Genomic DNA, 25222 nt, shown 5'->3' on the forward strand with positions numbered 1-25222 from the left:
AGCCCAAGAGGAGCCAGGCTGGCAGCAGAGCCAGTTTTGCCAGCACTGGGTCGGGAGGGTGGCACTGCCCAGGCACTCAGCTCTGTCTGGGGAGGGGACAGGGGTCACTGGGGGAACAGAGACTGAGCACTGTGTCTCAGCCACCACGCTGTAACCCCTCTCACAGAGAATGAGCCCTGCACTGTATTTCCAGCAGGCTCCAGCAATGATTAATCTGTTCAGACACAGCTGCAGCTTTCTTGGTGGAATTTGGACCATCTGCCTTTCTGGAGACACTCAGCTCCTTACCCAACTGTGACCCTCCCCAGCCCTGGGATGGCACTGCTGGGATGGCAGCCATGGCCCATCGCCGTGCCACCTGCCCAGCCTCCTCAGCTTTCTCAGGTTCCCATCACAGAATCACAGACCTCCCCAGCCCTGCCAGAGGGAAGCACCACACCTCGGGCTCCTGCTGCCCACCCTTGCACTCAGGGTGCCCTCAGCACTGCGGGCACAACACTCTGGGGGTGAAAACTGAGTTATATTCAAAACACTGTACCTCTGAGTAAACATTTCAACCTGCTCTGGGGCAGCCCAGCTGCAGCAGGCCCACACAGGGACCCGCCACCCGTAATGCTGTAACAAATGCACTCCAAATCCCAGTAGTTTTTGTAAAGGTTTATAGTCCTTTGCCATGATTGCATGATACATTTCTTCCCCTGTGACACAGCCCTCAGACCAGGATGCGCCGCTGGCAGCTCGCAGCAGCTGGGCTTTGCACTCCGATCTACACTAGCTGCAGAACATCAAATGCACTTTCAACATCTCCATTTAATATTTACATTCAAGCAATTAATAATTGGAAGCTTATAGTTTAGACATTTCTAATAGCAGCAATTTCTATAATAGCTCGTTTAGCTTTAGATAACGATTTTTTTTTTTGCACATAGAAACACCACATGTGTACAGTATCAAAAAATATATACGGGATGGTCCTGCGGGTCGTGGGGAGGACAGGGGACCAAGACTAACAAATGCTCAATGGTTAAAAAGGAGAACAGAAAATAGTCGTTTGATATAGTTTATAAGGTGATCTAGGGACTCCATAAATCTAGGCTTTATATTTCATTATATAAATACCTACAAATAAATATATTAGCGTGGCCAGGGAGCGACCAGCTTTCAGCTCAAACAATACATTTCAAGAACACCACGTACAAACGGGAGCAAGAATCACTTGACAAGTTAGCACTGTTAAAATATAATACTATAACTCTGAGTAACTGGCGGGTCCCATCCTTTGTGTCCCACTGCCTGCAGGTCCTGGAGCAGCCCCAGCTGCGGGCCGGGAGCAGCGAGGTCCCCCCCGTGGCAGGGACGGCCACCGTGCCCGGCCCTGTCCCGGCGTCCCCTGGCAGGGCACGGCGGGCTCGGCCGTCCGGGGGCACGGGGCTCCGGGGCAGGGGCACCAGCACCGGCAGGGAGGCGGTGGGGCCGGCGGCCCCGGCGGGCGGGCAGCTCCCACGGGGAGCCCAGCTCACACCGTCACGTACTCCTTGAAGGTCACGGTCAGGCAGTTCGCGGTCACATCTGTGATAATTATATTCCCAAAGAAGGGCTTGAACTCCTGCAGGGACTCGGCCTCCTCCTCCTCCTCCTCCTCTGCGGCCTCCTGGGGCTGCGGAGGCTCCGGGGCCGCCTCCTCGGCCGGCGGCGGCGGCGGCGGCGGCTCCGGCTTCACCTCGGCCAGGGCCAGCTCGCCCTCGGGCCGCGGCTTCACGCAGCGCAAGTCTATGGGCTCGTCCAGGTCCGAGTCGAGCAGGATGACCTCGGGCGGGGCGGGCGGCTCGGGCCGCGGGGGGCTGAGGCAGGTGGGCGCGCTGATGCTGCGGGACGTCAGGCGCTTCTTGCCCGGCTCCCGCTCGGCGTGCGGCTCCGACAGGCAGCGCTTCCGCGAGCTGCCGCTCGACAGGTTCAGTCCCACGGAGGAAGGGCTGTGCTCGCACACGGGGCTCAGCGACCAGGGCACCAGGTCCGGCTTGGTGGTGAGCTGCAGGGGCTGCTCCGCCGGGGGAAGGGGCAGCTCCTTGGCCGAGGGAGTCTTTTGGGCACCTTCCTCCAGCTCCGCCGGGGGCTGCCGGCTCTCGCCCTCCGCTTTGCTCTGGGCGTTGCTGCCCGCCACCCTGTCCTCCCCTGGCTTTCTCCAAGCCTCCACCTTCTCCTCCCCACCCTTCTTAGGAGTCCTCTCCTCCGCAGCCCGCTTCCGGGGAGCCTCCCCAGACTTGATCTTCACCGCCTGCATGCCGTTCTCCATGTACTTGCTCATCACAATCACAATGCGCCCGTTCTTGTTTTTGTTCTTGACGATCTTCATCTTTCCCCCAAGGCCATTGCTGGTCACCCTGTCCCGGGGGGGCGGCCCGGTGCCGCTGGACAGGTTCTTCTCAGCTCCGTTTTTGCTCTCTGCCGTGAGGTTCTTGACCGGGCCCAGCAAGTTTTTGGCCGGGCCGTGAGCCCACTTGTCCGGGTGGGCGACCAGGGGGGCCTTGTTATTGTCCAAGCAGGCCTGGCCCTGCGGCTCCTTGCTACTGGGCTGGTAATGTGGCTCGTACATCTTGGGGTCGGGCTGGTAGTGGTGGTGCTTCTTGCTGTTGAGCTGGTAGTAATACTTCCCTTTGCTGTGGGACTGGTGCTTCATGGCGCTCTCCTTGCCGTTGGGCTGGTACTGGTGGTGCTTCTTGCTGTTGAGCTCATACTGGTGCTGCTGGCTCTTGCCAGAGGAGCCGAGCTCCAGCTTGGGCCTGGTGTCCACGGCCGGCTCCTGCAGCCCCGTGAGGATGTTGGAGCGGCGGGCGAAGGACGGGAGCTGCAAGGCAAAAGCGAGAGCCGCGCTCAGAGGGGGCCGGAGAGCCCGGCCAGGGGCTGCTGGCCGCCGGGGGCTGGAGCTGCGGCAGGTGCTGCAGGCTCCGGCACGGCCCCCGCCCCTCGGGCCGCTCTCCTCACAGGATGCTGCATCCCGGGGCACCGCGTCCTCGAGCGGGCGGCCCCAGCCCACTCCAACTTAGAGGCCGTGCATTGCTCCAGATTAATGAAGCAATGAAAAGAAGAAAAGCCCCCTTCAATCAGCTGTCTGGGAACGGGGGCCGAGCGGGACCGCGGCTGCCGAGCCCGCGAGCAGCGTGCTAATGCCAGCCGGGCACGGGCACGGCGGCTCCGCAGCGCCGAGGGGAGGGGAGGGCAGGGGGGCCGGGGCACCCGCCGGGCTCAGCGCTGGGGGTCCCCGGGGCGCTGCGCGCAGGCTCATCCCGAGCATGATGAAATGATGAAACCCGCTGCAAGCGGCTCCCCGGGGACCCCGCGGGGCTGGGGCTGGGGCTGGGCCCGCGCGTTACCTGCACGACCAGCGGCTTCGGCTTGGGCCCCCGCTTGCGGTATCCCATCAGCTGCTCCTGCCGCTCCCTGCGGGAACACAGCGTCACGGTGAGCCCCAGGGCGGCACGCGGACCCCCGGAGCCACCCCCCCGTCCCGCACGGCAGCTCCCGCGGTGGCGGTGACCCTATGGGGAGCAGGGCGGGGACAGCGGGAGGGGACCGGGGCCCGCAGGTGGCAGCGGGCCGGGGCATCCTGTGCAAGCAGCAGGCGCCTTCCCCGCTGCCGCCTCCCCGCTGTGGGGAGGGGCTGAAGTTTGCAGTTTGCGCCAAAACACTCCAGGAAATAAATGCGCGGAAAGAGAAAAAAAAATTAAAAAGGCTTAAAAAAAAAAAAAAAAAGGCAAAAAGAAAAAAAAAAAAAAAAAGCCGAAGCCCGTCCAAGCGCAGCAGCAGCAGCAGCGCCGCCTCCTCGAGTCGCGGCATCGAATCCCGGGGAGAAGGAGCGAGGCGCGGCGTGGGGGGGCACGGCAAGGGGGGCACCGCGGCGTGGGGACCTTGACCCGGAGGCGTCGCCCGGTGGCCCCGCACCGCCCGCCCCGCCGGGGCCGCGCCCCCCGCCCGGCCCGGCCCGCCCCCGCCGCGGCCCCCGGCTCCGTGACGCATCTGCAATTGCGGGAGCGGCCCGAGCGGGGGTCCCGCCGCCCCTCCCGCGCCGCCCCACCTGGGCCGCTCACCTGTTCTGGAAGGCGATGAGCAGCCGGGGGTCCAGGATGTTCTCCTCCGGCTCCCACGTGTTATATCTTGGAGAGGGGAGGAGAGCGGCCGTCACCGCGGGGCCCTACCGGCGGGGCCGGGGTCCCGGGCAGAGCCGCCCCGCAGCACCGGGCCCGGCGGCAGCGGGGTGTGGGGCCGGGGTCCCGGGGAGGGGGATGGGCGGGGGGGGCCGCGGGGACGGTACTGTTTATTTAGCGCAGTTATTATTCCGGAGGAATTCCAGGCATGTCATGATGAAATTTTCCAAATCCCCTTTCCCGGACCCAGGAAAGCGGCCGCGGGGCGGAGGAGGGACCCGGCCGCGGCGTCCCGGACCCCCCCGCGCCCCCCCGCCCGCACTGTCATGCGAACCCCGAACGCTCCGCAGCGGCCGCGCTCGCTCCGGTGCCGGTGCTGCCCCCGCCTCGGCAGCGGCTCTCGGGGCTGCGGGGCGACGCGGACCATTTTTGCGGTTATTCCCCCTTTCTCCCCCCTTCCTGCCCCCCCCTCCCCGCTCGGTTCTGCAATATGGAGCCCGGCTCCCGAGGAGGGAAAGGGGGAAGGAGCCATTTTCTGGTGCACATCAGCCGCCGCCTGCTCGGCTCCCGCCGCCGTCACCGCCGGGCCCCGCCGCCGCCTCTCGCCGCCCGCTCGCCGCCCCGGCCGGGGCCCTTCCCGGAGCCCCGGCCCCGGCCCCATCCCCGCCCGGCGCCGGTACTCACTTGGGCGACCATCCCCTCCATTTCACCAGGTACTCGACTCTGCCCTGAGCGGCGCGGGAGGCAAAGACACGGCGTCAGCGGGAACCGCCACCCCCGGCGCCCCCGGGCCCCGCCGCCCCCCGCCGCCGCCGCCCCCCGCACCTTTCGGATCCGCTTCTTCTCGATGCTCTCCACCGCGAAGACGTGCTCGCCCACCGCCGGCAGCTCCATCCCGCAGCCGGGAGGGGCCGGGCCGGGCCGCGCTGCAGCCGAGCTGGGCTCGGGCTCCGGCAGCTCCCGCCGCCGGCCCGACAGACACTGAGCGGCGGCACCGCAACCGTGCAAATCCCGGAGCGAGACGTCAGGGAGGCGGCGCCTCCCGGGCCCGGCTGCCCGTCAGCGGCGGGGCCGGGGGATTGGCGCAGCCCTGCCGGGGAGCGAGGCGGGGAGGGGGCGGGCGGGGGCCGGGCACGGCGGCGCGGGGAGGGGGGCGCGGGCGGCCCGGCTCCCGCCCCACGCGTGACTCAGCACGGCCCCACGGGGCTGCCGGGGGCGGCGCAGCCCGCGGGGCAGGTGCGCGACCCGCGGCCCGGGGGAGCGGGCTCGGCCGGAGGGTCCCACCGGGGATGCGCGGCGGGACGGGCGCTCGGGAGGGCTCCGCGCCGCGCCACGTCGCGCGGTGCCCCGGGCCCGGGGAGCGGCGGCGCCCACCCCCGGCACGGCCCGTGGGGCCCGAGCCCGCGGGGAAGCTCCGGCCGCGCTGGCCGCGGGTCGTGGGGCGCCCGCCCGGGGACGACCGGCGGTGGCGGTGGCGGCGGCGGGCCCGGCCCGGGGCAGGTGGCGGCGCTTTCCCCGCCCGGTGCCGGAAGCCGCGCACGGGGAGCGCGGTGCGGGCGGCTCCGCGCGCTCGGTGCTCGTGGAGCGGCTCCCGGGGAGCGCACGCGTGTCCGCGGCTGCCGCGGGGCCGCCCGGGCTGCTCGGGGAGCGCGGCGGTGCCGGAGCGGGAGGGACCTCGTCCCGGACAGGTGGAGCGGGGCCGGGCCCGTCCCGGCGTGAGCCCCGTGCAGCCCCGCAGCTCCGCGCCGGACCGTGGGGCCGCGGACACGCGTGGGTGACGCCCGGGGGGCGAGGAGCCCTCGACCCCTGCCGGGGCTCGCTCCTCGCAGGTGCCCGGCCGTGTCCCGGGGCCGGCACCCCGGTGGAACCGGAGCCTCCGCGCCCGCTGACAACGGGGCGGTCCCTGGGGCTGCCGTGGGGTCTCGGTGCCGCCGTCCCCCTCGTCCCCCCGGGCTCTGCCGGGCCTCGGACGGGCCGATCGATCCCCGCGGGGTTCCCTCAACTTTCGCCGGGAGCGGCGGGGCCGAGCTCGAACGGCACCGGGGCCCCGAGCGGCTCCTTGGCCGGGGTCGGGCAGCGCCCCCGGCACCCGGGACGTTCTCGTTGCCCCGGCTCGGTGCCAGCCCGGTGATCGCGGCCCCGGCCGGCATCAGCCGCGCCCCGGGGGCCGTACCCGGGCCCGGCGGTACCGGAGGGGACGCACCGGGAGGCACCGCTGAATGTCACCGCGCCGCAGCCCCTAACAAAGACGCAGCCGCCGCGATCGCAGAGCCGAGCCAATAAAAAGCAAACTGATATTACAATTTTGATTTCCCTGGAGGGCCGAAGGGGCTTAATGTAAGAATTATTATCCATTGTGAACAGCAGCCCAAGGAAAACACACACAGGAAGATTTAATTTTTTTTTTTTTAACTTAGCGGTTTTCCTAAGAAACATACATTCATTGAAATTTATGCCAGCGGAGTTTGTTAACCCTCCCCTTTGACATTTCCAGCTTCTCCTGTTGCCAGAGGAGACAAACCGCTAATGCTCGCAATAAAACTGAATGCCCAGGGACGAGCACGGTTTGGTGCGATTCCTCCCCAGCCTGGGTAAGGTGCAGAGCACATCCAGCTCCGGATCCCGGCTGGATGAGAGAGCTCTGCTCTGCCCGGAACTCAGTCGGGAACAGGCGATGAGGAGGGCAGAGTTTGGCTGGCTGCATAGATAAAAATATAAATTAAGAAAAAAAAATTAAATGTGTGACCAGACATCCTTGGCATCTTTTAGAAGCTGTCTCAGGAGCAATACAAGAGACTGTTGATGAAATATAATATGTGTGTGTGTGTGTGTGTGTATAAAGTGAAACAACACTGAAAACCAATATTAAAAGCATTTTAATCACTGCCTGGCCCCTGGCTCCCGTGGCTCAGCAGCAGCTCCCGTCCTTCGGGTTCCTGTAGGATCTTCATCTGCTTTCTGTTACGGGGCTGATTGCACATGATTCACAATAATGATGGTAATGGTGGTGATTTTCTGTCTCTTACCTTGCTCAGGCAGCAGCAGTTCATGAACTGATACATCTTTCTCTCTGTCAGGCCCAAAGAGGACACCTTATTTGAACCACATAAAACAGCCTAAATAAGGAAAGTGGGAAGCATTTCCAACTGTTGCCTCGTGCTGACTGGCTGGGGCATATCGCCGGGATGAGGCAAGGAAAGGGATTCCAGCAAAAGGAGCAGGAGCCAGCGCTGCCTTTGGAGCCGGCAGAGCAGTGGGGCGGCCCCGGGCAGTTCCCTGCTGGTGGATCAGGCAGGGACGGGGCACAGACACATCCCTGCCCTTCACCACACCCCTGGCCAAGAACGCGGGTGGTTCTTTCTCTGCCGAGCATCAGCAGCCGGTGCTGGGCTCTGACAGGAGGATCTGGCTGGGCGCTCCGTCCCCCGTGTGCCTGATCCCCGTGGGGCTGCTGGGGTGCAGCTCTGAGACAAAACCTCCATCAGCCAGGGGCAGATGGGCTTCCCACGGCTGCTGGGAACCCACCAAGGTGATTTCCCCTCCAGCACTCGCTGGCCATGTTCCCTCCGTGTACCCAGAGCTGATGTCTGTCTGTGGTTACTCTTTCCATCATTATTTATGAAATTTTTCCCCCGGAGGCAGAGCCAGCTCCGTGGCAGTGCCCTGCCTGGGGTGGGTGCTGCCCCTCTGAAGGATGCTCCTGTTCCCTCACCCCAGCAGCTCCTGCAGCCCCGCTCTGTGTTTGCCATCAAGCAGCACTGATTGCACATGCCATCATTTCTGATGTTGCTCATTAGTCTGTATCATTATTAGCAATTCAAACCAGCAATTCTTTCCCAGCTGTAACCCCCCAGCTCCACGGCTGCAGTTTGGGTGCTCACCTCCTCCTCCCCTCTGCCCCGGCAGGGCCAGGGGTTCCTGCTGGGTCTGCAGAGCCAGGAGCTCCCCGAGCACCAAATAATAACAGAAAGTTAATTCATGAATAGTTGCAGCGTTCCCTTCAAGGCCACTCTCGGCCAGGGCCAGGCACCGACTTTGCCACGTCCTTGGAGCAGGGGGAGGGCGCTGGCCCCATTCATCCCTACCTGGCCGCCCTCAGCCTCGGCCAGCTGGGCTCCAGGATTTGCCCTTCTGCCTTTGTCAGCTCTGCCTCGCACTGGAAGTTGTGGCCAGTCTGAAAAACGGATTATGACACAGCCCTTGCTGAGGTCAACGCTGCGCTGGAGAAAGGATGAGTAGGTAGGCTTGGAAAAGGAGACAACAAAACCAGCAAATCCACAAAAACCTGAACCCACCCACCCAATCAATAGGATGCCATGAAGTACATGTGAACAATGAAACCCTGTTCCAGGTTGCCAAGGCAAATCTGTCAATAGAGTATTGAACAAGCAAATCTGACTTGCAATTATTGTGTCCTTCTAAATACAGGCTGCCCCTCTGCCTTGCAGCTCAGCCCTGTGTTGCTGTGGGGAAGCTCAGGGACTGCTGCCTCAGAATGGTGAGGGAAGAGTCCAGCCTGGCAGCTGGGCTGGAATTTGCTCCAACAAATGCACAAAAACCCCCCGAGCATCCCCACCACCTTCACTGCAGCAGCTGAAGTGACACGTGCCCTGCCCCCAGTGTAACAGGCAGCACAAAAACCCCTTTGGGAAACTGCTCACCCTCTAAAGCTCTCAGTGAAGCACCCAGTGCCACGGAGCACACACGGCATCCTCAGACACCGAGTGCCCAGGATTTGTGATGCATAGGGAAGCACCGTGGACTAGGGCTGTCGGTGTGGTGGCCTCAAAACCCAGCACAGCAGCAAGGTCTGCAGCTGCCACCACCCACCCAGAGGCAGCAGCAGTGGGAAAATCCAGCGGCAAAACCACCCTGAACTGGGTCATCACGTGGAAATTTCAATGGCTCCACAGTGCCTGCTGCTGCTGCTGCACGCAGGGCCGTGTTAGGTGAACTCCTTTTTGTGGTGCTGCCTCCAGCACGAGCCACAGAGGTTGTGAGCAGAATCCTCAGGAAGGAGGCACCTGCAGGAGCACACAGGGTGCTTGCACAGCAGTTTAACACAGCCCAGCGGGGCAGTTTCTGTGTAGCTGCTGGCACAGCGGGCACGGGGCAGTGGTACCCAGGGCAGCTGCTGTGGGCACGGGGCAGTGGTACCCAGGGCAGCTGCTGTGGGAGCATGGCTGGGCTCCCTCACCACTGGAGCTCACCAGGAATGAGGCAGCCCCAGAGGAAGGAGGCAGCCCTGCTCTGCACATCTGCAGCAAGCACAGACAGGGAGGGCAGCACCCAGAGCAGGTGCCAGGATGCTCCATCCCTGGGCACGGACCCCCCTTCCCCAGGGCTCTCCTCTGCCCTGCCTTCCCCCCACAGCCTCAGCCATGGGTGCCGCTGAGGGAGCCTCAGAGACCATCTGTCTTTAATCTTCTTAGAGCCAGGCAAGTCGGGAGAAATTCAGGGGGAAGAGGCGCTGGGGTCCCTCTGTCCCTGGCTGTGACAGCACGGGGCTCTGAGCACGCAGCTGGGGGAGCAGGGCCTGCCTGCCCCGCACCCTCAGAGCAGGGCTGAGACAGCAGGCAGAGAGTGCTGGGAAGCATTCCCACCTCCTGGCACTGCAGGAGCCTGATACCCCCTCAGCCCCGTCCTGCCCTGCCCCTTCCTCAGCATCCTCCTCAGATCGGCCCTGGAGAGGCCCTCGGAGCTCTTCCCCCTCTCACCGCCGGAGCTGATGCTGTTCCTTGGCAGCTGAGGGTGATTATGGCATTTTCTGCATCAGAACCGGGTCTGTGTGTATGTGTGTCCCCAGCACGGCTGCAGCAGAAACTCCTCAGGTGCTCCTTGGCTGCTCCTCCTGCTGAGCCTGCAGGGACCCGGGGCCACTTGTACCTGTGGCAGGAGCTGTGCCCAGCAAAGGGGATTGCAGGGATTGCAGCGCCCAGGGCAGGGGCTGTGCTGGGCCCAGCAAAGGGGATTGCAGGGATTGCAGCGCCCAGGGCAGGAGCTGTGCCCAGCAAAGGGGATTGCAGGGATTGCAGCCCCCAGGGCAGGGGCTGTGCTGAGCCCAGCAAAGGGGATTGCAGCCCCCAGAGCCCAGCCCGGCCCAGCAAAGGGGATTGCAGCCCCCAGAGCCCAGCCCGGCCCAGCCGGGAGCAGCCCAGCTCCTCCGGCTTGGGTCGGGCAGCTTTGCTGTGGACAGGCCGGGCATTCCCAGAGCTGTGAGCGCTGCTAACCGGGAACGAACCCCGCTCCCTCCGGTGCTGCTGGCCGGGAACGAGCCCTGCTCCCTCCGGGGCTGCTGGCCGGGATCGGGCGGCTCCGGCCCGGCCGCTGCCGGTGCCCGGTGCCCGGTGCCCGGTGCCCAGCCAGCCCCGTGTGCCAGGGGCGCTCCCGGCCGAGCCCCGCCGCGCTCAGGGCTGGGTGCGAGGGGAGGAAGCGCTCTGCTCTGCGGTCAGGCGCTCTCCGCCCCTGCACCTGAGCCGAGGCTCAGCTCAGCTCCCTCCCCTCCTTCCTTCCGCCCGCCCCGGCAGCTTCTGCTGAGCCCTGGCGGCTCCAGCAGCCCCGGCTCCTCATCCCCTGCGAGGATTAGACCGGGTATTTACGTTCCCAAGGCTGCCACAAGGGTTTCCTGGCCGCGCTGCCCACGTGCTGTGCTGTCCCTGGATCTCGGTGCCCCAAAGCTGCTTAGCGCGACCCCCGGAGCCGCACTAAACCCGCGGGGACGTGGGTGCCCTGCCCGGGAGGATAAATGGATGCTCTGCCCAGAGGAAGGACGCTGCTGGTCCCTGCAGGGCACAGCCGCGATCCGGGGCCCTGCGGGGGCTGCTCCGTGTCCCTGCTCCTGCTGATCTGCGGGGTTTGGGCCCCGATTCTGTGCCTGGGGTGATCCAGCACCGCACACGGCCCAGCCCGGCGCTCTGTGCTGCTGCGGGCAGCTCAGCCTGGGGCCTGCAGGGCATCTCCACGGCCTGTGCATCCCTGTGACCCGAGGCCGATGGTGTGTGAGCCCTGGCAGTGTGCAGGCCCTGGGCAGCGCTGAGCTCTGCTCACGCCGGGTGTGGGTGCCTGGGAACGGCCCCAGGTGCTGAGTGAGCACAGCTGGGAGGCACAACTGGGCTCTGACTGGTTGGACTGGCTCCTCCAGCCTCTGCCCTTCCCTGCGCTGCTGCATTTGGTTCAATGGTGCCAACCCTTTAGTGAGGGACTCCAAGGCACTGCCCTGCTCCTGCCTGGCACGGCGGTGCCATCCCACAGGGGCCTGTCCTGGGCTCCCTGGTGCCCTGCCCGACCCTGGTGCTGCATGCTCAGGTGCAGGCACTGCAGCTCACCGCGGGGATGGCTGCAGAGCAGGGCTGGGGGCTGCTCTGCTCCTTGGAAAGCTGCAGCCCATCTTCCTTCTCACTTCCCCTTCTCTCAGGCGGCTGCGTGTGCCCAGGGCAGCTATTTTTAGGCTGCTGCTCGCTGCCTGCTTTCCCCCGGGGATGCTGAGCAGGTTCTGGGAACTCCAGCTGTCTCTTGGGCAGCACAGAGATGCTGCTGTGCTTCCTGAGCTGGCTCCTTCAGTGCCCAGCGCGTGCCCTGGCTCTGCCACCCCCCTGCAGCTGCCCTGGTGCCGGGCACGAGGCTGGGGTGCCCATCCCAGGGGTGCCCATCCAGGGGTGCCCATCTCAGGCGTGCCCATCCAGGGTTGCCCATCCTAGGGGTGCCATCCCACGGGTGCCATCCCAGGGGTGCCCATCCCAATCAGAGGTGCCCATCCTAGGGGTGACGGCACTGAGGGAGCAGGGGTGTCTCCTGTGCCAGGGTGGTGCTGGTGCCGTGCCCAGGCAGCCGGGATTGCCGCTCTCACTGCTTCCTGGGGCTCTGCACGGCTGCCCGGGCCGGGGGTGGCTGTGGCACCTTCCCGGTGCAGGCCCGGCCCCGGGGAGGCTCCAGCCCCGTTCCCACAGCCATGTTTGGGCTGTGCCTGCAGCAGGGCCATAAAAGGCAGCGTGGGGAGGGCGCTGGCGCCGGCCCCGGGCATCGCCGTGTGCGGGAGCAAAGCGGGAGCGGCTGCCGGCAACCGACACCGGGCACCGGGGCTGGGCACCCATCCCAGCTGGCACCCATGCCTGGCCGGGCAGCGGGCACTGGCTCTGACCAGCCATCGCTGCCCAGTGCGTGTGCCACCGGCCCTCGGGAAGGGCCAGGCAGCCCCTGCCCCGTGAGCAGAGCCCGGGGGCACAGCTGGTCCCGCTGGGCACTGCCAGGGCTCCCTCAGCCCGGGGGGCACGGCTGGTCCTGCAGTACCTGTGCACTCCCTGAGCCCTGGCAGTGCCTGTGCCCTTCCCTGGCAGTGCCTGTGCCCTTCCCAAGCTGTGCCCTTCCCAGCACTCAGCTCCTGTCCCAGCACACCCAGCACCTTCCCTGCTCCTGCTGCAGCTTCCAAGGCAGTTTTGGCAATGCAGGTGTGTGACACTGAGACCAGTGCAGCCATTTCAGACAAAGCAAAGTAAATCTCCTTTAATGGCACCTCCCCATGCCCTGGGACACAGCCATGGGGTCTGGGGGCTCAGCCTGTGCCCATCCTGTCCCCTGTGCCACAGGGGATGCTGCAGGGCTGATTCATCTCCTGCCCCGGCTCCTGCTTACGTACATTCACATACGTACACTCCTGCTTACTCTGCTCATTCCCTGAACGTTCACTGTGCTCATTCCCTGAACGTTCACTGTGCTCATTCCCTGTACATCCACTCTGCTCATTCCCTGTATGTTCACTCTGCTCAATCCCTGTACATCCACCCTGCTCATTCCCTGTACATCCACTCTGCTCATTCCCTGAACGTTCACTGTGCTCATTCCCTGTATGTTCACTCTGCTCAATCCCTGTACATCCACCCTGCTCATTCCCTGTGCATTCCCCCTGCTCGTTCCCTGAACGTTCACTGTGCTCATTCCCTGTACATCCACTCTGCTCAATCCCTGTACATCCACTCTGCTCATTCCCTGAACGTTCACTCTGCTCATTCCCTGAACGTTCACTCTGCTCATTCCCTGTACATCCACTCTGCTCATTCCCTGTATGTTCACTCAGCTCATTCCCTGAACGTTCACTGTGCTCAATCCCTGAACGTTCACTGTGCTCAATCCCTGTACATCCACTCTGCTCAATCCCTGTACATCCACTCTGCTCATTCCCTGAACGTTCACTGTGCTCATTCCCTGAACGTTCACTCTGCTCATTCCCTGTACATTCACTCTGCTCATTCCCTGTATGTTCACCCTGCTCATTCCCTGTACATTCACTGGGCTCATTCCCTGTACATCCACTCTGTTTATTCCCTGTACATTCACTGTACTCAATCCCTGTACATCCACTCTGCTCATTCCCTGTACATCCACCCTGCTCATTCCCTGCCCGAGCAGCTAAATTAAGCCGAGCAACAATGGGCCATCGATTATCCCATTACATTTCCATCGGGCCTGGCTTCCCAGCGGCTGCTGGAGGGTGGCACACGTGGCTCGGTGCAAGGAGCCCCTGCCAGGCCCTGCTCCTGTCCCCGGTGTCCCTGCCAGGCCCTGCTCCTGTCCCCGGTGTCCCCAGACCCACGGCCCTGCTCCAGCCACTGCCCAGCCCCGGGTGCCAGCACTGATGCACTGCACAGGGAATGGTCCTTTGGCAGGGGAGCCTCCCCATCCCAAGGGCTCTCGGGAACCCTCCCAGCTCTGCCGAGGTCAGGCCTTGCTCCAGATCTGGGGGCTGTGTCCTCCTCTCTGTCCCTCACTTTCCACAGGGCTCTGTCCCCTCCCTGACTGTCTCTTTCTGTGCGTCGCCTATTCCAGCCCTGCTTGTTCCGAGGCTTTTTATCATCCCAAAGCTGCCAAGGAATCACTCAGGAGCAGAGATTGACCCGTGTGGAGCCTCCTCGGTGCCCTGCAGTGCCACTGTCCGGCAGGGCTGTGCCCCAGAGCTCCGTGGTGCCCATGAGCATCCTGGAGCTCATCCTGGAGCTCATCCTGGAGCTCATCCCGGAGCTCGGAGCCTCCTCCCAGCCGCAGTTTGCTGGAGAGGGGCTGGGCCGGGCCGTGGCACAGGGCTGGGCATCCCGGGTGACCCTGGCGGTGCCATGGGGAGGTGGCAGCCCAGGAGGGCCCCGCTGTGCCCCCTGCCCGTGCTGCCTGTGCCGCCCACTCGCCGCTCTCGGAGGGCTCCGGAGCCGCTCAGGAGCTGCGGTGACGCTGCCGTGTCTGCGCGGGGATGCGCGGCAGATCCTACCTGCGTCAGCAGCTGAATTCCCTGCTCTCATCCCGCTCCGGCAGCGCCTTAACCCTTTCCTGCCCGCCTGAGCGCGGGCTCCGTGCAGCCGCAGCCAGGGTGGCTGTGACCCCGGCCGGGGCACCCACAGCTGCAGGAGGGCACCCAGATCCCGGCTCCCCTGGCACCCCGGGCCCATCCCGGCCGGGTGGTGCTGCCGGAGCCCGGGATGTGCCCAGGCCATGCCATTCCCGACCCCCGGGATGTGCCCAGGCCGTGCTGAGCCGTTCCTGACCCCCGGGATGTGCCCAGGCCGTGCCATTCCCCATCCCCGGGGTGTGCCCAGGCCGTGCCATTCCCCATCCCCGGCTGGGTGCCCAGGCCGTGCCATTCCCCATCCCCGGGATGTGCCCAGGCCGTGCCATTCCCGACCCCCGGGATGTGCCCAGCCCGTGCCATTCCCCATCCCCGGGATGTGCCCAGGCCGTGCCATTCCCGACCCCCGGGATGTGCCCGGCCCCTGCTGTCTGAGCTGCTCTCGATCCCCGGGCAGGGGCAGCAGCTCTTTCCCGGTGTTCCCGGTGCTGTGGGCATCGGAACGGGCAGTTTGGTCACCTCTGAACGGTAGCTGCTCTTTGGGCTGTTCGCAGGGATTGCAGCCACGGCTGGAAGCTTCTCACTGCCCAGCCTCACATGCAATATGTGGAACTGGGTTCCTGAAACCAGGACCCGGCTGTTGGAGCCGATTTGGGCCGGGCAGCCCCTCCTGGCAGCTGCCTTGAGCACCAAAGCTCTCTGCCTCCATCCCAGCCCCAGAGCTCTCTGCCTCCATCCCAGCCCCAAAGGCTCCATCCCAGCACCAAAGCTCTCTGCCTCCATCCCAGCACCAAAGGCTCCATCCCAGCCCCAAAGGCTGCATCACAGGCCCAAAGCTCTCTGTCTCCATCCCAGCCCCAAAGCTCCCTGCCTCCATCCCAGCACCAAAGGCTCCATCCCAGCCCCAAAGGCTCCATCACAGCCCCAAAGGCTCCATCCCAGCCCCAAAGCTCTCTGCCTCCATCCCAGCCCCAAAGCTCCCTGCCTCCATCCCAGCCCCAAAGGCTCCATCACAGCCCCAAAGGCTCCATCCCAGCCCCAAAGCTCCCTGCCTCCATCACAGCCCCAAAGGCTCCATCCCAGCCCCAAAGCTCCCTGCCTCCATCCCAGCACCAAAGGCTCCATCTCAGCCCCAAAGGCTCCATCCCAGCCCCAAAGCTCCCTGCCTCCATCACAGCACCAAAGGCTCCATCCCAGCCCAGGCCCTGCTCGGGCTCAGGCAGGGTTGGGCTCACCGTGCCGGTGTTTGCCGTGTCCCTGGGCTCTGGGACAGCCCCGTCCTCCCCTGCAGAGCTCTGGAGAGCACAGAGGACTTTGGCACATCCCCATCACTGGGCACCTCCCCGGCTCAGACAGAAGAAGCTGAACTTGTTTGTGGTTTCTGAAAGACAAACCCCGAGCCAAACAAAATCAAAAATCCCAGGAAGAGTCCTTGGGCTGCTCCTTCTCCTGCTGCTGCTTTGCCACACGAGGCAGGAGCTTGGGCAGGGCCTGAGCTTGGACTCAGAGGGACCTGGATATGGGCACTGGGGGGCTGGGGCTGCCAAGGAACCCTCAGGGCTGGCAAAGGCACCGCTCAAGGACTGGCTGGCACCAGGTGCCCTTGTGGGATGCCTGAGCTGTGTCTGTGCTCACTGCTGTGGTTTTGGGAAGGACTGGGTGTGGGGCTGAGCTCTGTGTAGCTGCAGCAGGGCTTCCTCCACCCATGCAGCAGCAGCAGCAGCAGCAGCAGGGCTCTCCCCACCCCTGCAGCAGCACCAGGGCTCTCCCCACCCCGCTCCCTGCCTCAGGGTGAGCAGCTCCAGCAGCTCCCAGGGCGAGTCCGAGCTGGCACCGCTGGCACAGCTCCCGCTGGGCTCTGCCGGGGCTGCCCCAGCCTCTGCTTTTCCTCCAGGAGCCCCGAAAGCTCACGGCGAGCTGCGTTTGTGTGTAAAGGAGCCCAGGAAAGGGCTGCAGAGCCCTGAGCGCCAGCCTGGGGCAGGGCAGGGCCGGTGCCCGGGGCAGGAGGGGCCCCTGGGGCAGGGCAGGGCCGGTGCCCGGGGCAGGAGGGGCCCCTGGGGCGGGGCAGGGCCGGTGCCCGGGGCAGGAGGTGCCCCTGAGCTCCAGCCAGCCGGACAGGTCTGTTCTCGTGGCCCAAGCAGAGCCACCCAGGATTAATCAGCCACCCTGGATTAATCAGCCACCCTGGATTAATCAGCCACCCGGGAGGACAGGCTACGTTGGGTTTGAAATGCTTTGGTGCTTACAATAACTCAGGTGAGTCTCTTTGTTCCTGTCAGCTGTAATTTCGCATTTGACGGGCAGTGTCCGGTGACAACAGAGCCAAACCCCAACACACCCAGCCCTGGGATGTGCCACCAGGCCCCTCCACCCCAGGTGACAATTTCCCCAGCGCAGTGAGCTCCAGGGGCAGTTTGGCCCCTCCTGTGTGCTCGGGGCTCGGTGCCAAGGACGGACGATGCTGCCCCATCGACCCCTCCCGTGGGACAGCCCGGGCCGTGCCAGCCCTGTGACCCCGCGTGTCCCTGTGCCCGGTGCCCAGGGGCGCTGTGCCCAGCCCGGCCCCTCTCGAGGTGTCTGTGGTGCTCTGCTCTCCCCTGCCAGGGCTCCAGTTCCCGCAGGGATCACAGAGCACAGGGCAGAGGAGTCGCCGTGGGTTCCTCCCAGCTCCCTTCCCCCGGCAGGCAGGAGGAGGTGGCAGCTCAGGGCTGGCCTAAAGAGGCTTACAGGGACTATTTACCCTGCCAGGGGCTATTCTGGGCTCTCTGGGCTAATGCCACGCTCGGGGCAGCGCTGGGGAGATGCCACGTGAGGGTCCCTGCTCCTGGCACCCCTTTCCCCTCTGCAGGGAACAGAGCCTGGCTGATTTCTTGTTTCTTGGGGGTTTTTCAGATGGCAAAGAGTGTCACACAGGGAAGTCTCGGGGATGGGTCAGAGGGACCTTTGGAACGCACTGCCCTGTCCAGTGTGGGGCTCTTTGCCATCCTTGCACTGCAGGGAAATCCCGAGGCTGCTCCCAGTGCTGTCCCAGGCTATCCAGGTTGGATTCACTGACCCTGTGTCCCCCCAGACAAGCTCAGAGGGTTGGGGAGCTCCAGCCTGAGCTAAATAAAGGCATCGCAAGGCAATGGACGGGCTGAGACTGGAACTGGGTCACTGGGATGAGAGCACTGCTGGCCCTCGGGGACCAGCTCCATCCCTCTGTGTCCCCAGCCAGGGCACAGTGGGCTCAGTGTGTGCCAGGGGCATGGGGAGCTCAGTGGGGAGCACAGGGACACACACCTGAGGTCTCCTGGGACACCCAGGGCACACCAGGCATGGCAGAGTGGCCAAGGGTGGCAAATGGTGCCAAGGATGCCCACCCAGAGCCAAGCCCTGCCTCGAACAGAACCCAGCTCATTCCCCATGCTGGAAAGCTGCAGTGCAGAGTCTTTAACTAAACGAATCCTGAGTGATTTCCACATTGCTGAATGACATTTTAATAGTGGAAAAATAACGCTCCAAATTATCTACTTCATCTCTTCCTATTGTCTTTTACTGGCTGGGAACGAGTGCTGCAGCAAAGGCAGCCCTGGCCCTTCTGGGAGGGGTTTGTGGTGCCTCCAGCCCGTGGCAGGGAGTGGGGAGGCCAGGAGGGGCTGTGCCCCTGTGCCACAGGGGTCTGGCAGGTGGCACAAGGCAGTGTCTGCCTCCTGCTGTCCCCCTGGGGAGCTGGCACCTGTCCCTGTGCCACCAAGACGTTTCTGGCATTTTCTGCCGTGTGCCTTCTCTGACCCGAATTCAGGCACTGCCACTTGGAGCCTCCACGTGGATGGAGCCATGGAGTGCTACCACAGGTGCCCAGGGGCAGAGCCTGGGCACAGCAATGCAGCCCTGGCACCCAGCACGTCCCCGAGGGGCGGCTCAAGCTGGGGGACGGTGTCCGCTGTCCCCAGCCTGCACAGCAATGGACACACAGCAGCCTCACACCAACTTTTATTGTCACTGAAACACAAATCTCCACGAGCTCCCTGCCCAGGGGAGAGCAGCCCCAGCCCTCACAGGAGTGTCCCTTGCCCAAGGGCAGCCCAGCCCTGCAGCCTCGGTGCCCTGCAGCCTCGGTGCCCTGCAGCCAGGCCAGCCCAGAGCTGTGCCATTCCCAGGGGTTTCCATCCAGGGCAAGGATTCCATCCTCTGGACTGAAGGCACACAAACCAGGAGCTGAGTTGTCCTTGTGCCACTCACCAGGCAGCCCCTGGGATGCTGCCCTCAGTGGGTCAGGGCTCCTTCCATTCTCTGCTCTTGGCTGGTGCTGCTTCCCTGCCCAGCAGGAACGGGCTCCAGGACAGCTCTGGGTAAGGATTTGCTCAAGGATTCTGAGGGAAATGTGCTTGTCAGGTGCAGGAACCCACCCAGCTCTGCCCATGGGTCCCCACATGCTGCTGAGGGCACAGAACTCCTGAGAGGCAGGGCTGGGACTGAGCTGCCCAGGACAGCAATGTGGGGACAGCAGTGCCAGGGCAGGACAGCCAGGGAGTGCCAGGGCAGGACAGCCAGGGAGGGCTGCAAAGCAGTGCCAGGGGCAGGACAGCCACGAGGGCTGCAGAGGGATGCAGGGAGGGTTGCAGAGGATGCATGAGGGCTGCAGAGGGATGCAGGGAGGGCTGCAGAGGGATGCATGAGGGCTGCAGAGGATGCACGAGGGCTGCAGGACAGCCAGGAGGGCTGCAGAGGGATGCAGGGAATGCTGCAGAGGATGCATGAGGGCTGCAGAGGGATGCAGGGAGGGCTGCAGAGGGATGCAGGGAGGGCTGCAGAGGGATGCACGAGGGCTGCAGAGGATGCATGAGGGCTGCAGAGGGATGCAGGGAAGGTTGCAGAGGGATGCAGGGAAGGTTGCAGAGGGATGCAGGGAAGGCTGCAGAGGATGCATGAGGGCTGCAGAGGATGCATGAGGGCTGCAGAGGGATGAAGGGAGGCACAGCCCGCTGCCACCTCGGCTCCTTTCCCCCCCTCCACAAGGAAAGTGCTCCCCTGGCTCCATTTGGCACAAATGCTGGCTCAGGACATGCCTGTGCAGGGTTTGGTAAGAACCTTTGGCAACAGGGCTCCAGGCCCCAGCTCCGCTTCTGGCTGTCAAAATTTACAGCAGGCATGGGGAGAAACACTGTCCTTCCAAAAACACCCTGAGGGAAGCCTTTGTCAGACAGAGCTCAGCAAACACCACTGCCACAAGGCAAGTTTCATTTTCACTTTGGGATGTGGGACTGGCAGCACCCCTGGCACTGAGTGAAGGGCCTAAAACCCACACGGGCCGTTTGTGCCACAGGCTGTGGCAGTGACAGGCAAGGACAGTAAATATTCAGTAATTGAGGAGAGCCAAAGGAAACACAATGGGAAACATACTGGAAACAACAGACCAAAGTATTAAAGTCTGCAGCTGTCAGCATAAAGAAACAGCTTTGCTGTAATGTCAGAGAATCACAGAATGGTGTGGGTTGGGAGGGACCTTAAAGCTCATCCCATTCCTCCCCCTGCCATGGCAGGGACACCTTCCCCTATCCCAGGTTATTCCATTCCTTGGACACTTCCAGGGATCCAGGGGCAGCAGGAGGCTCTGGGCACTCTGTGCCAGGGCCTCACCTCCCTCCCAGGGAAGAATTCCTTCCCAATATCTCATGGAGAAGGGAACTTTGGGCAGTGTCTTTTGGGCAGCTGTGCTCTGAGACCTGGGGCAGTCCATTTTCTATAAAACTGGAATAAAATCATGCCAGTCAGTGTATCCTGTAAAACCAGAAAAGGTCAGAGACAAGACTTTGAAGTGACCAGTCCTTGCTTGCTGACAAAGCAGACACCTGCCCTGCAATCCCAATGCTCTGCAGTTTTATTTTTGGCAGATTATAATTAAAATGGCTTTAATGGCTTTAAAAAGAAGCCACGAAGCTGCGTGTTTGGTTGAAGCAGAGAGGTGTGCTCTGGGTGAGGGGACAGTGGCCTTGGCCCTGCTCCTGCCACCTGCCCACCAACACTTCTGGGCGGCCTTGGATCCCTGGAGTGCTCTCATTTCTCACCAGCAGGTAAGAAAGTTCTGGTTGCTAACCAGTCCAGTCCCAGAGGCAGAATAAAAAGTCCTTGTTAAAACCTAGAAAAGCTTGTTTCTAAGAAAATCAAATCCAAACACAGTTCCTGGGTCGATGCTTTTGTCTCAGGTTCCATCACCCACGCAACGGAACTTCCCCTACAGAGCAACTGAACTCCTCCTCCATTGCACACCTTCCAGTCTTCTCAGGAGCCTTGACAAGCCATTCCTCCATTTCTTTCTTTGACATTTTCCCTGTGCACATCCTTCCTGCCCTTCCCTTCCCTTCCGTCGCACCCTGTTCCTCTCCGCTATTTTCGGAAGGCAAAGACATCCCGTGTCCTCAGGCCCTTCTTGCCTTCACTTCCTGCTGCAGGAGAAGACTCTTCCACCAGCCCCCCGTAGGGGCAGCTCTCGGACTCTGGGTGGTGCCCAGAGCACTCCACGGCGGGGATGAAGCCACTGTCCCACATGCCTGTCCCACACAGCTTGCAGAGGTCGTGCAGGCTGCAGGGGATGCGCGGCAGCAGGTGGAACTGGTACAGCAGACTCCTGGCCTGGAGGGACAGAGAGGGAAAAGTCACCCTCACCCCTCAGCAGGGACCAACACCAAAATCACCCCTCACCAGGGACCAACACCAAAAGTCACCCTCATCCCTCAGCAGGGACCAACACGCAGGGCTGGGGTGGCCTCCCATCCCATCCCATCCCATCCCATCCCATCCCACCCCATCCCATCCCATCCCATCCCATCCCATCCCATCCCATCCCATCCCATCCCATCCCATCCCATCCCATCCCACCCCATCCTCCTGTTTGGCTGCCTGGCCTTCAGCAAAGGTGTGTCCTGCCAAACACCTGGGGGTTACCCGGGGCCCTGGGGACAGTGGCAGGTCACAGGGGCTGGCACACACACACCACAGCTCACCCCACGGCCCCAGTCACTGCCAGCTGGTCATTTACCTTCCTGAGTACGAGCTCCCCGTTCATGTGCATGGCCAGGTTGCTGAAATGCAGCAGCATCTGGTCAGTGGGCAGCTGCTGCTCGATGACGTCGTCCCCGTAAATCACCACGATGGCCACGCAGATGAAGAGGTGGAAATAGTCTGTCTGCAACGGGAACAAACACGGGGGCTGCTGTACAGCAGGTGAAGGCAGAGCTCTGGCTTCACCTCCCACCCTCCTCAGGCAGCTCCTTGGTGAGAGATTTTGCTCCCTTCAGTTCTGCCCAGTACTGACAATGCGAGTTACTGGGGACTTCTGAACCACAGCTGAGCCAAAGCCTCTTTCCTTCACAGCACAGCAGCAAGCTCTGCACCAGTGTTTGCACCCCACAGCAGATTTTTGGGAAAACATTTCCCAGCTGTGTAAGAGAAGCCTGAACTTCAGAGGTGGGTGTTCAGCATTTCCTGAAACACCTCCCTGTGAAGCCCAGACATCCCCAAGGAGGAGAGGCAAGCAGGGCTCCATCCTCCTGCCACACAGATAAACCTCTGCCATAATCCCAGACCCGACTTGTTTTGGCTGCTTTGCTGTGCAGAGCCTTTGTGGACGCCCCCAGAGCCGGGGCTGAGCGCCGAGCCAGGATGTGCCTCACCTGGTAGTGAGCCCAGCAGGCCTCCCACATGCGCAGCGCCTCGGCCTCGGGGAACTCCCTCTTGAAGCAGAGCAGGATCCAGCGGTGGCAGAAGAGCATCTGCAGCCCGTCCTCCCCCAGGGCACACAGGTGCTGGTGGAAGCGCGGGTGCATCAGCCGCAGCAGCTCGCGCAGGTACAGCTGCAAGGGACAGCGAGGGACAGTGGGGCTGAGGCACCCTCAGCACCCCAGGAGCTGCAGAGCTGCACGGCCCTTCTCTCTCAGCTGCCATTCCACCAGAAGGAGGGATGTAGCTGCCTCTGGAGTGCCTCAGCATCAATTCTACCCACCAGGTATTTCCATAGAATCACAGAAAATCCCGACCCACAAGGACCACCAAAGTCCCTGCACATGGGAACCCCAAGGATCACCCCAAGGGTGCAGTGGCTCTGGAGTGTGATTTGGCATGCTGGACCCCTAGCCCAGGACCTGGGGAGAGGAGAAGCCACGCCAGGGCTGAAGGGAGCCCAGCACTCAGCCTCACCAGCTGCTTCTCCATGTCCTCGTCCCGGGGCGAGCTGATGAAGATCGTGTTCTGCATCAACCCAACAAAGCACCAGAAGGTATCAGACTCATCCAGGACCTCTGCCAGGAGTGGGGCAACCAGGTCAGACATGCCCTGGGAGTAGCCAATGGCTGGGTTAAACACTGCATAGTTCAGCAAGATCCTCCTGGAGCAGAGACACAAACGCAGAGGGGACAGGTGAGGGCAGGTGACAGCATCATCTCAGGGACACAGGCCTCATGTGAGGTGCTGTAACACAGACAGGGAAACCCAACTGCAAACCCCATGTGGCACAGACTTCAGGAAAAGGTTTGGCATTCACAGACAGCAAAATATGAACAGAAAATAAATGAGAATTTTAAAAGATAGGAGGACAGAAATGAATGGCCCATGGCAAAGGAGAGATGATGCCCAACACACCCATAAAGCTCCAAGCCTTGCTGTTGGATGAAAACCAGCTCTTTTGGGGTCACACCTTTACAAGTCACACTGTCATGGAGCAGACTCTGGGGTGCTTGTCCTCTCCCCACCAGGAGAACCACAGACCCAAGCACCTGCCCACAGCCCTACCACAGCACCTTTGCTGTGCCTGTGTGTGCAGGGAAGCTCAGGGATGGCAGCAGGGTTACAGGGCAGCAGCAGTGGGAGCACTGGGGAAGGCCCTGCTGTTCCACCCCGTGGCTGCAGAGACACAGTGGGTGCTGTGCAGCACTCCCAGGCAGCCTGGGCTGGGAACAGGGAGCAGGACATGGTTGTTAGGAGACTGGAATCAGCCACTCCACCTCATGGTCTCCACGTTCGGGTTGCCCTCCCCTCGGAAGAACTGGTTGCTGCGGTCGGTCCTCACGACGTCCTTGTCCACCGTGAACTGCACCTGGCGCCAGAAATCCTTCTGCTCATCTGGACTCATGGACAGCCTGGGAACAACACAGCAGCAGCACAGGGCAGCCACGACAGGAATGTGATTGCCACAGTGAACAAAAAGCCTCATTTCAGTCTTAGTTTGCAGAGAAAAACTATTCCTGTACCGAGTTTCCTCAGCACCTGAATAACAGACCAGCAGGTCTGCCCAGAACAGTGCATTGTCTGTCCCAGGGGATTACTGGAAGGAGCCTCCTGGGTTATAAACAGGGTGACATGATGTGTTCACTGCAATAAACACTTCAGAAGCATCAGACTCTGTTCTCCACTGCCCCTTGGAACTCAGCACACCAGAACTCAGCACTCTGATTATCAACAGTACTGTGCCCCTCCAGCTTCAGTGTACCCACCTCATTTAACAACACACAATTCTTGCATTACCAACCTTCTGGAACTACATAACCCTTCTCATCCCCTTTTTTAATGCATGTTTTATTCATAAAGAAATATAAGATCCCAATTTCACCATCAGTGTTCTAACCCAAGCCTCGACTGTGAGGTGTTTCCCTGTGTGGTTCTGACAGGGCTGCTCCCAAAACCCAGGTAAGGAAATGTCTGAGCTCTGTGGCGTTGGCTCCAGAGCCTCAGCAGTGCCCAGCACCTCCCTCCCCATCCCTCCCACTCTTCTACTCCAGCCTCTCCTCATGCAAAGGATGCAGAGACTGAGGTGTCACTGTGAGCCCAGCCCAAGGAAGATGAGCAGGGGAGGATGGTGATGGTCTGTTACCTTTTCTCCTGGATCTCAAAGTATTCTTTCCTCTTCTGCAGCCTCAGTGCCTCTCTCTCCTCAGAGGTGGACTCGTAGCTGTAGTAGTGCAGCAGGAAGGGCCACACCTCCCCACGGATGGAAAAATCAATCCCACCAAAGAAAATGGCCTGGAAGAAGGAGCAGAAGTTATGGCTGGTACAGTTACAGCATTCCCAGAAACAGCAACAGGCAACTGCCCGCTGCTGTGCTTTGGTGCCTCTGCAGCTCTTTCCTGACAAGTGACGCCTTGATTCAAGCTCCTGCAATTTGCACATGTTTAGAGGGAAAGTGCTGGCCCTCTATTCCCAGACCAGACACAAATCAGGCTCATTTCAATGTCAATAACCACCCCCGGAGAGGCTCTATGATTAACGTGTCGTTCTCATGTCACGGCTTAATCCCAAATCCTGGAGACTGCACTGCACTGCAAACTTCTGTCTCAGAGCCTGGGCCTGTGCTCCCCTCAGCCCTGCTATTTCATACAGCAATCTCAGTTCATGCAACCTCAGTTCATGCAATCTCAGCTATTCCAACCATCTCAGCTCTTTGAGCAATCTCCAGTGCTCTCTGTGCCTCGGTCACACATGCTGCAAACACAGCAGGCACTGGGCACTTTGGTTTATTGATTCCAACTGGCAGCAGAGGTGGGACAGCTCCTCTGTCAGAGAAATGCTCCCCCACCACAGTCACAGAATTGTTTGGGCTGGAAGGGACTCTGGAGATATCCAGTCCAAAGGCAGGGTCACCTAGAGCAGGTGATGCAGGAACATGCCCAGGTGGGAATCCAGTCCCACAGCCAAGGCTTTACTCAGGTCTCCATCCTCCCAAAAGCCCAGCTCTTGTCCCTGGCAGGAACATAAACTCCTGCAGCTGCCCTGGGAACTC

At 62.1% G+C, this 25222-nt stretch overlaps 3 protein-coding genes across 6 annotated transcripts in view; all 3 read right to left on the bottom strand.

The window, feature by feature from the left end:
* Positions 1 to 645: 645 nt before the first annotated feature.
* On the bottom strand, positions 646 to 5125 carry CBX4 (chromobox 4). Its single transcript, XM_058039032.1, has 5 exons — positions 4968 to 5125; positions 4827 to 4870; positions 4086 to 4151; positions 3372 to 3438; positions 646 to 2845 (listed from the first exon to the last, which is right to left on the bottom strand). Exons 1-5 carry the CDS (start codon positions 5034 to 5036, stop codon positions 1517 to 1519), a joined length of 1575 nt encoding a protein of 524 aa, XP_057895015.1. The 5' UTR covers positions 5037 to 5125; the 3' UTR covers positions 646 to 1516.
* Positions 5126 to 5166: 41 nt separating this feature from the next.
* LOC131092401 (WAS/WASL-interacting protein family member 2-like) lies at positions 5167 to 6292 on the bottom strand. The gene is made up of 2 exons (XM_058039082.1): positions 6146 to 6292; positions 5167 to 6027 (listed from the first exon to the last, which is right to left on the bottom strand). Exons 1-2 carry the CDS (start codon positions 6290 to 6292, stop codon positions 5167 to 5169), a joined length of 1008 nt encoding a protein of 335 aa, XP_057895065.1.
* Positions 6293 to 20314: 14022 nt separating this feature from the next.
* The window catches only part of TBC1D16 (TBC1 domain family member 16), a 28199-nt gene continuing 23291 nt past the window's right edge, over positions 20315 to 25222 (bottom strand). For all 4 annotated transcript variants that reach the window (XM_058039030.1, XM_058039031.1, XM_058039028.1 and 1 more), the window contains 6 exons: positions 24317 to 24465; positions 23451 to 23585; positions 22648 to 22834; positions 22125 to 22304; positions 21491 to 21637; positions 20315 to 21084 (listed from right to left, as the gene is read on the bottom strand). In XM_058039030.1, the coding sequence (XP_057895013.1) occupies positions 20839 to 21084; positions 21491 to 21637; positions 22125 to 22304; positions 22648 to 22834; positions 23451 to 23585; positions 24317 to 24465 (1044 nt within the window). In that variant the 3' untranslated portion in view covers positions 20315 to 20838. The remainder of the gene's footprint in view (positions 21085 to 21490; positions 21638 to 22124; positions 22305 to 22647; positions 22835 to 23450; positions 23586 to 24316; positions 24466 to 25222) is intronic.

This window comes from Melospiza georgiana, chromosome 21 (assembly GCF_028018845.1).
Source record: "Melospiza georgiana isolate bMelGeo1 chromosome 21, bMelGeo1.pri, whole genome shotgun sequence".
Classification (NCBI taxonomy): Eukaryota; Metazoa; Chordata; class Aves; order Passeriformes; family Passerellidae; genus Melospiza; species Melospiza georgiana.

Coding starts and splice junctions, on each gene's coding strand:
- CBX4 (XM_058039032.1), bottom strand. CDS start 5,036: ATGGAGCTGCCGGCGGTGGGCGAGCACGTCTTCGCGGTGGAGAGCATC. Junction 4,152..4,826: donor TGGAGGGGATGGTCGCCCAA/GTGAGTACCGGC, acceptor CCCCTCTCCAAG/ATATAACACGTGGGAGCCGG. Junction 2,846..3,371: donor CGAAGCCGCTGGTCGTGCAG/GTAACGCGCGGG, acceptor TTTGCCTTGCAG/CTCCCGTCCTTCGCCCGCCG.
- LOC131092401 (XM_058039082.1), bottom strand. CDS start 6,292: ATGCCGGCCGGGGCCGCGATCACCGGGCTGGCACCGAGCCGGGGCAAC. Junction 6,028..6,145: donor CCCCGCCGCTCCCGGCGAAA/GTTGAGGGAACC, acceptor CCCCGTTGTCAG/CGGGCGCGGAGGCTCCGGTT.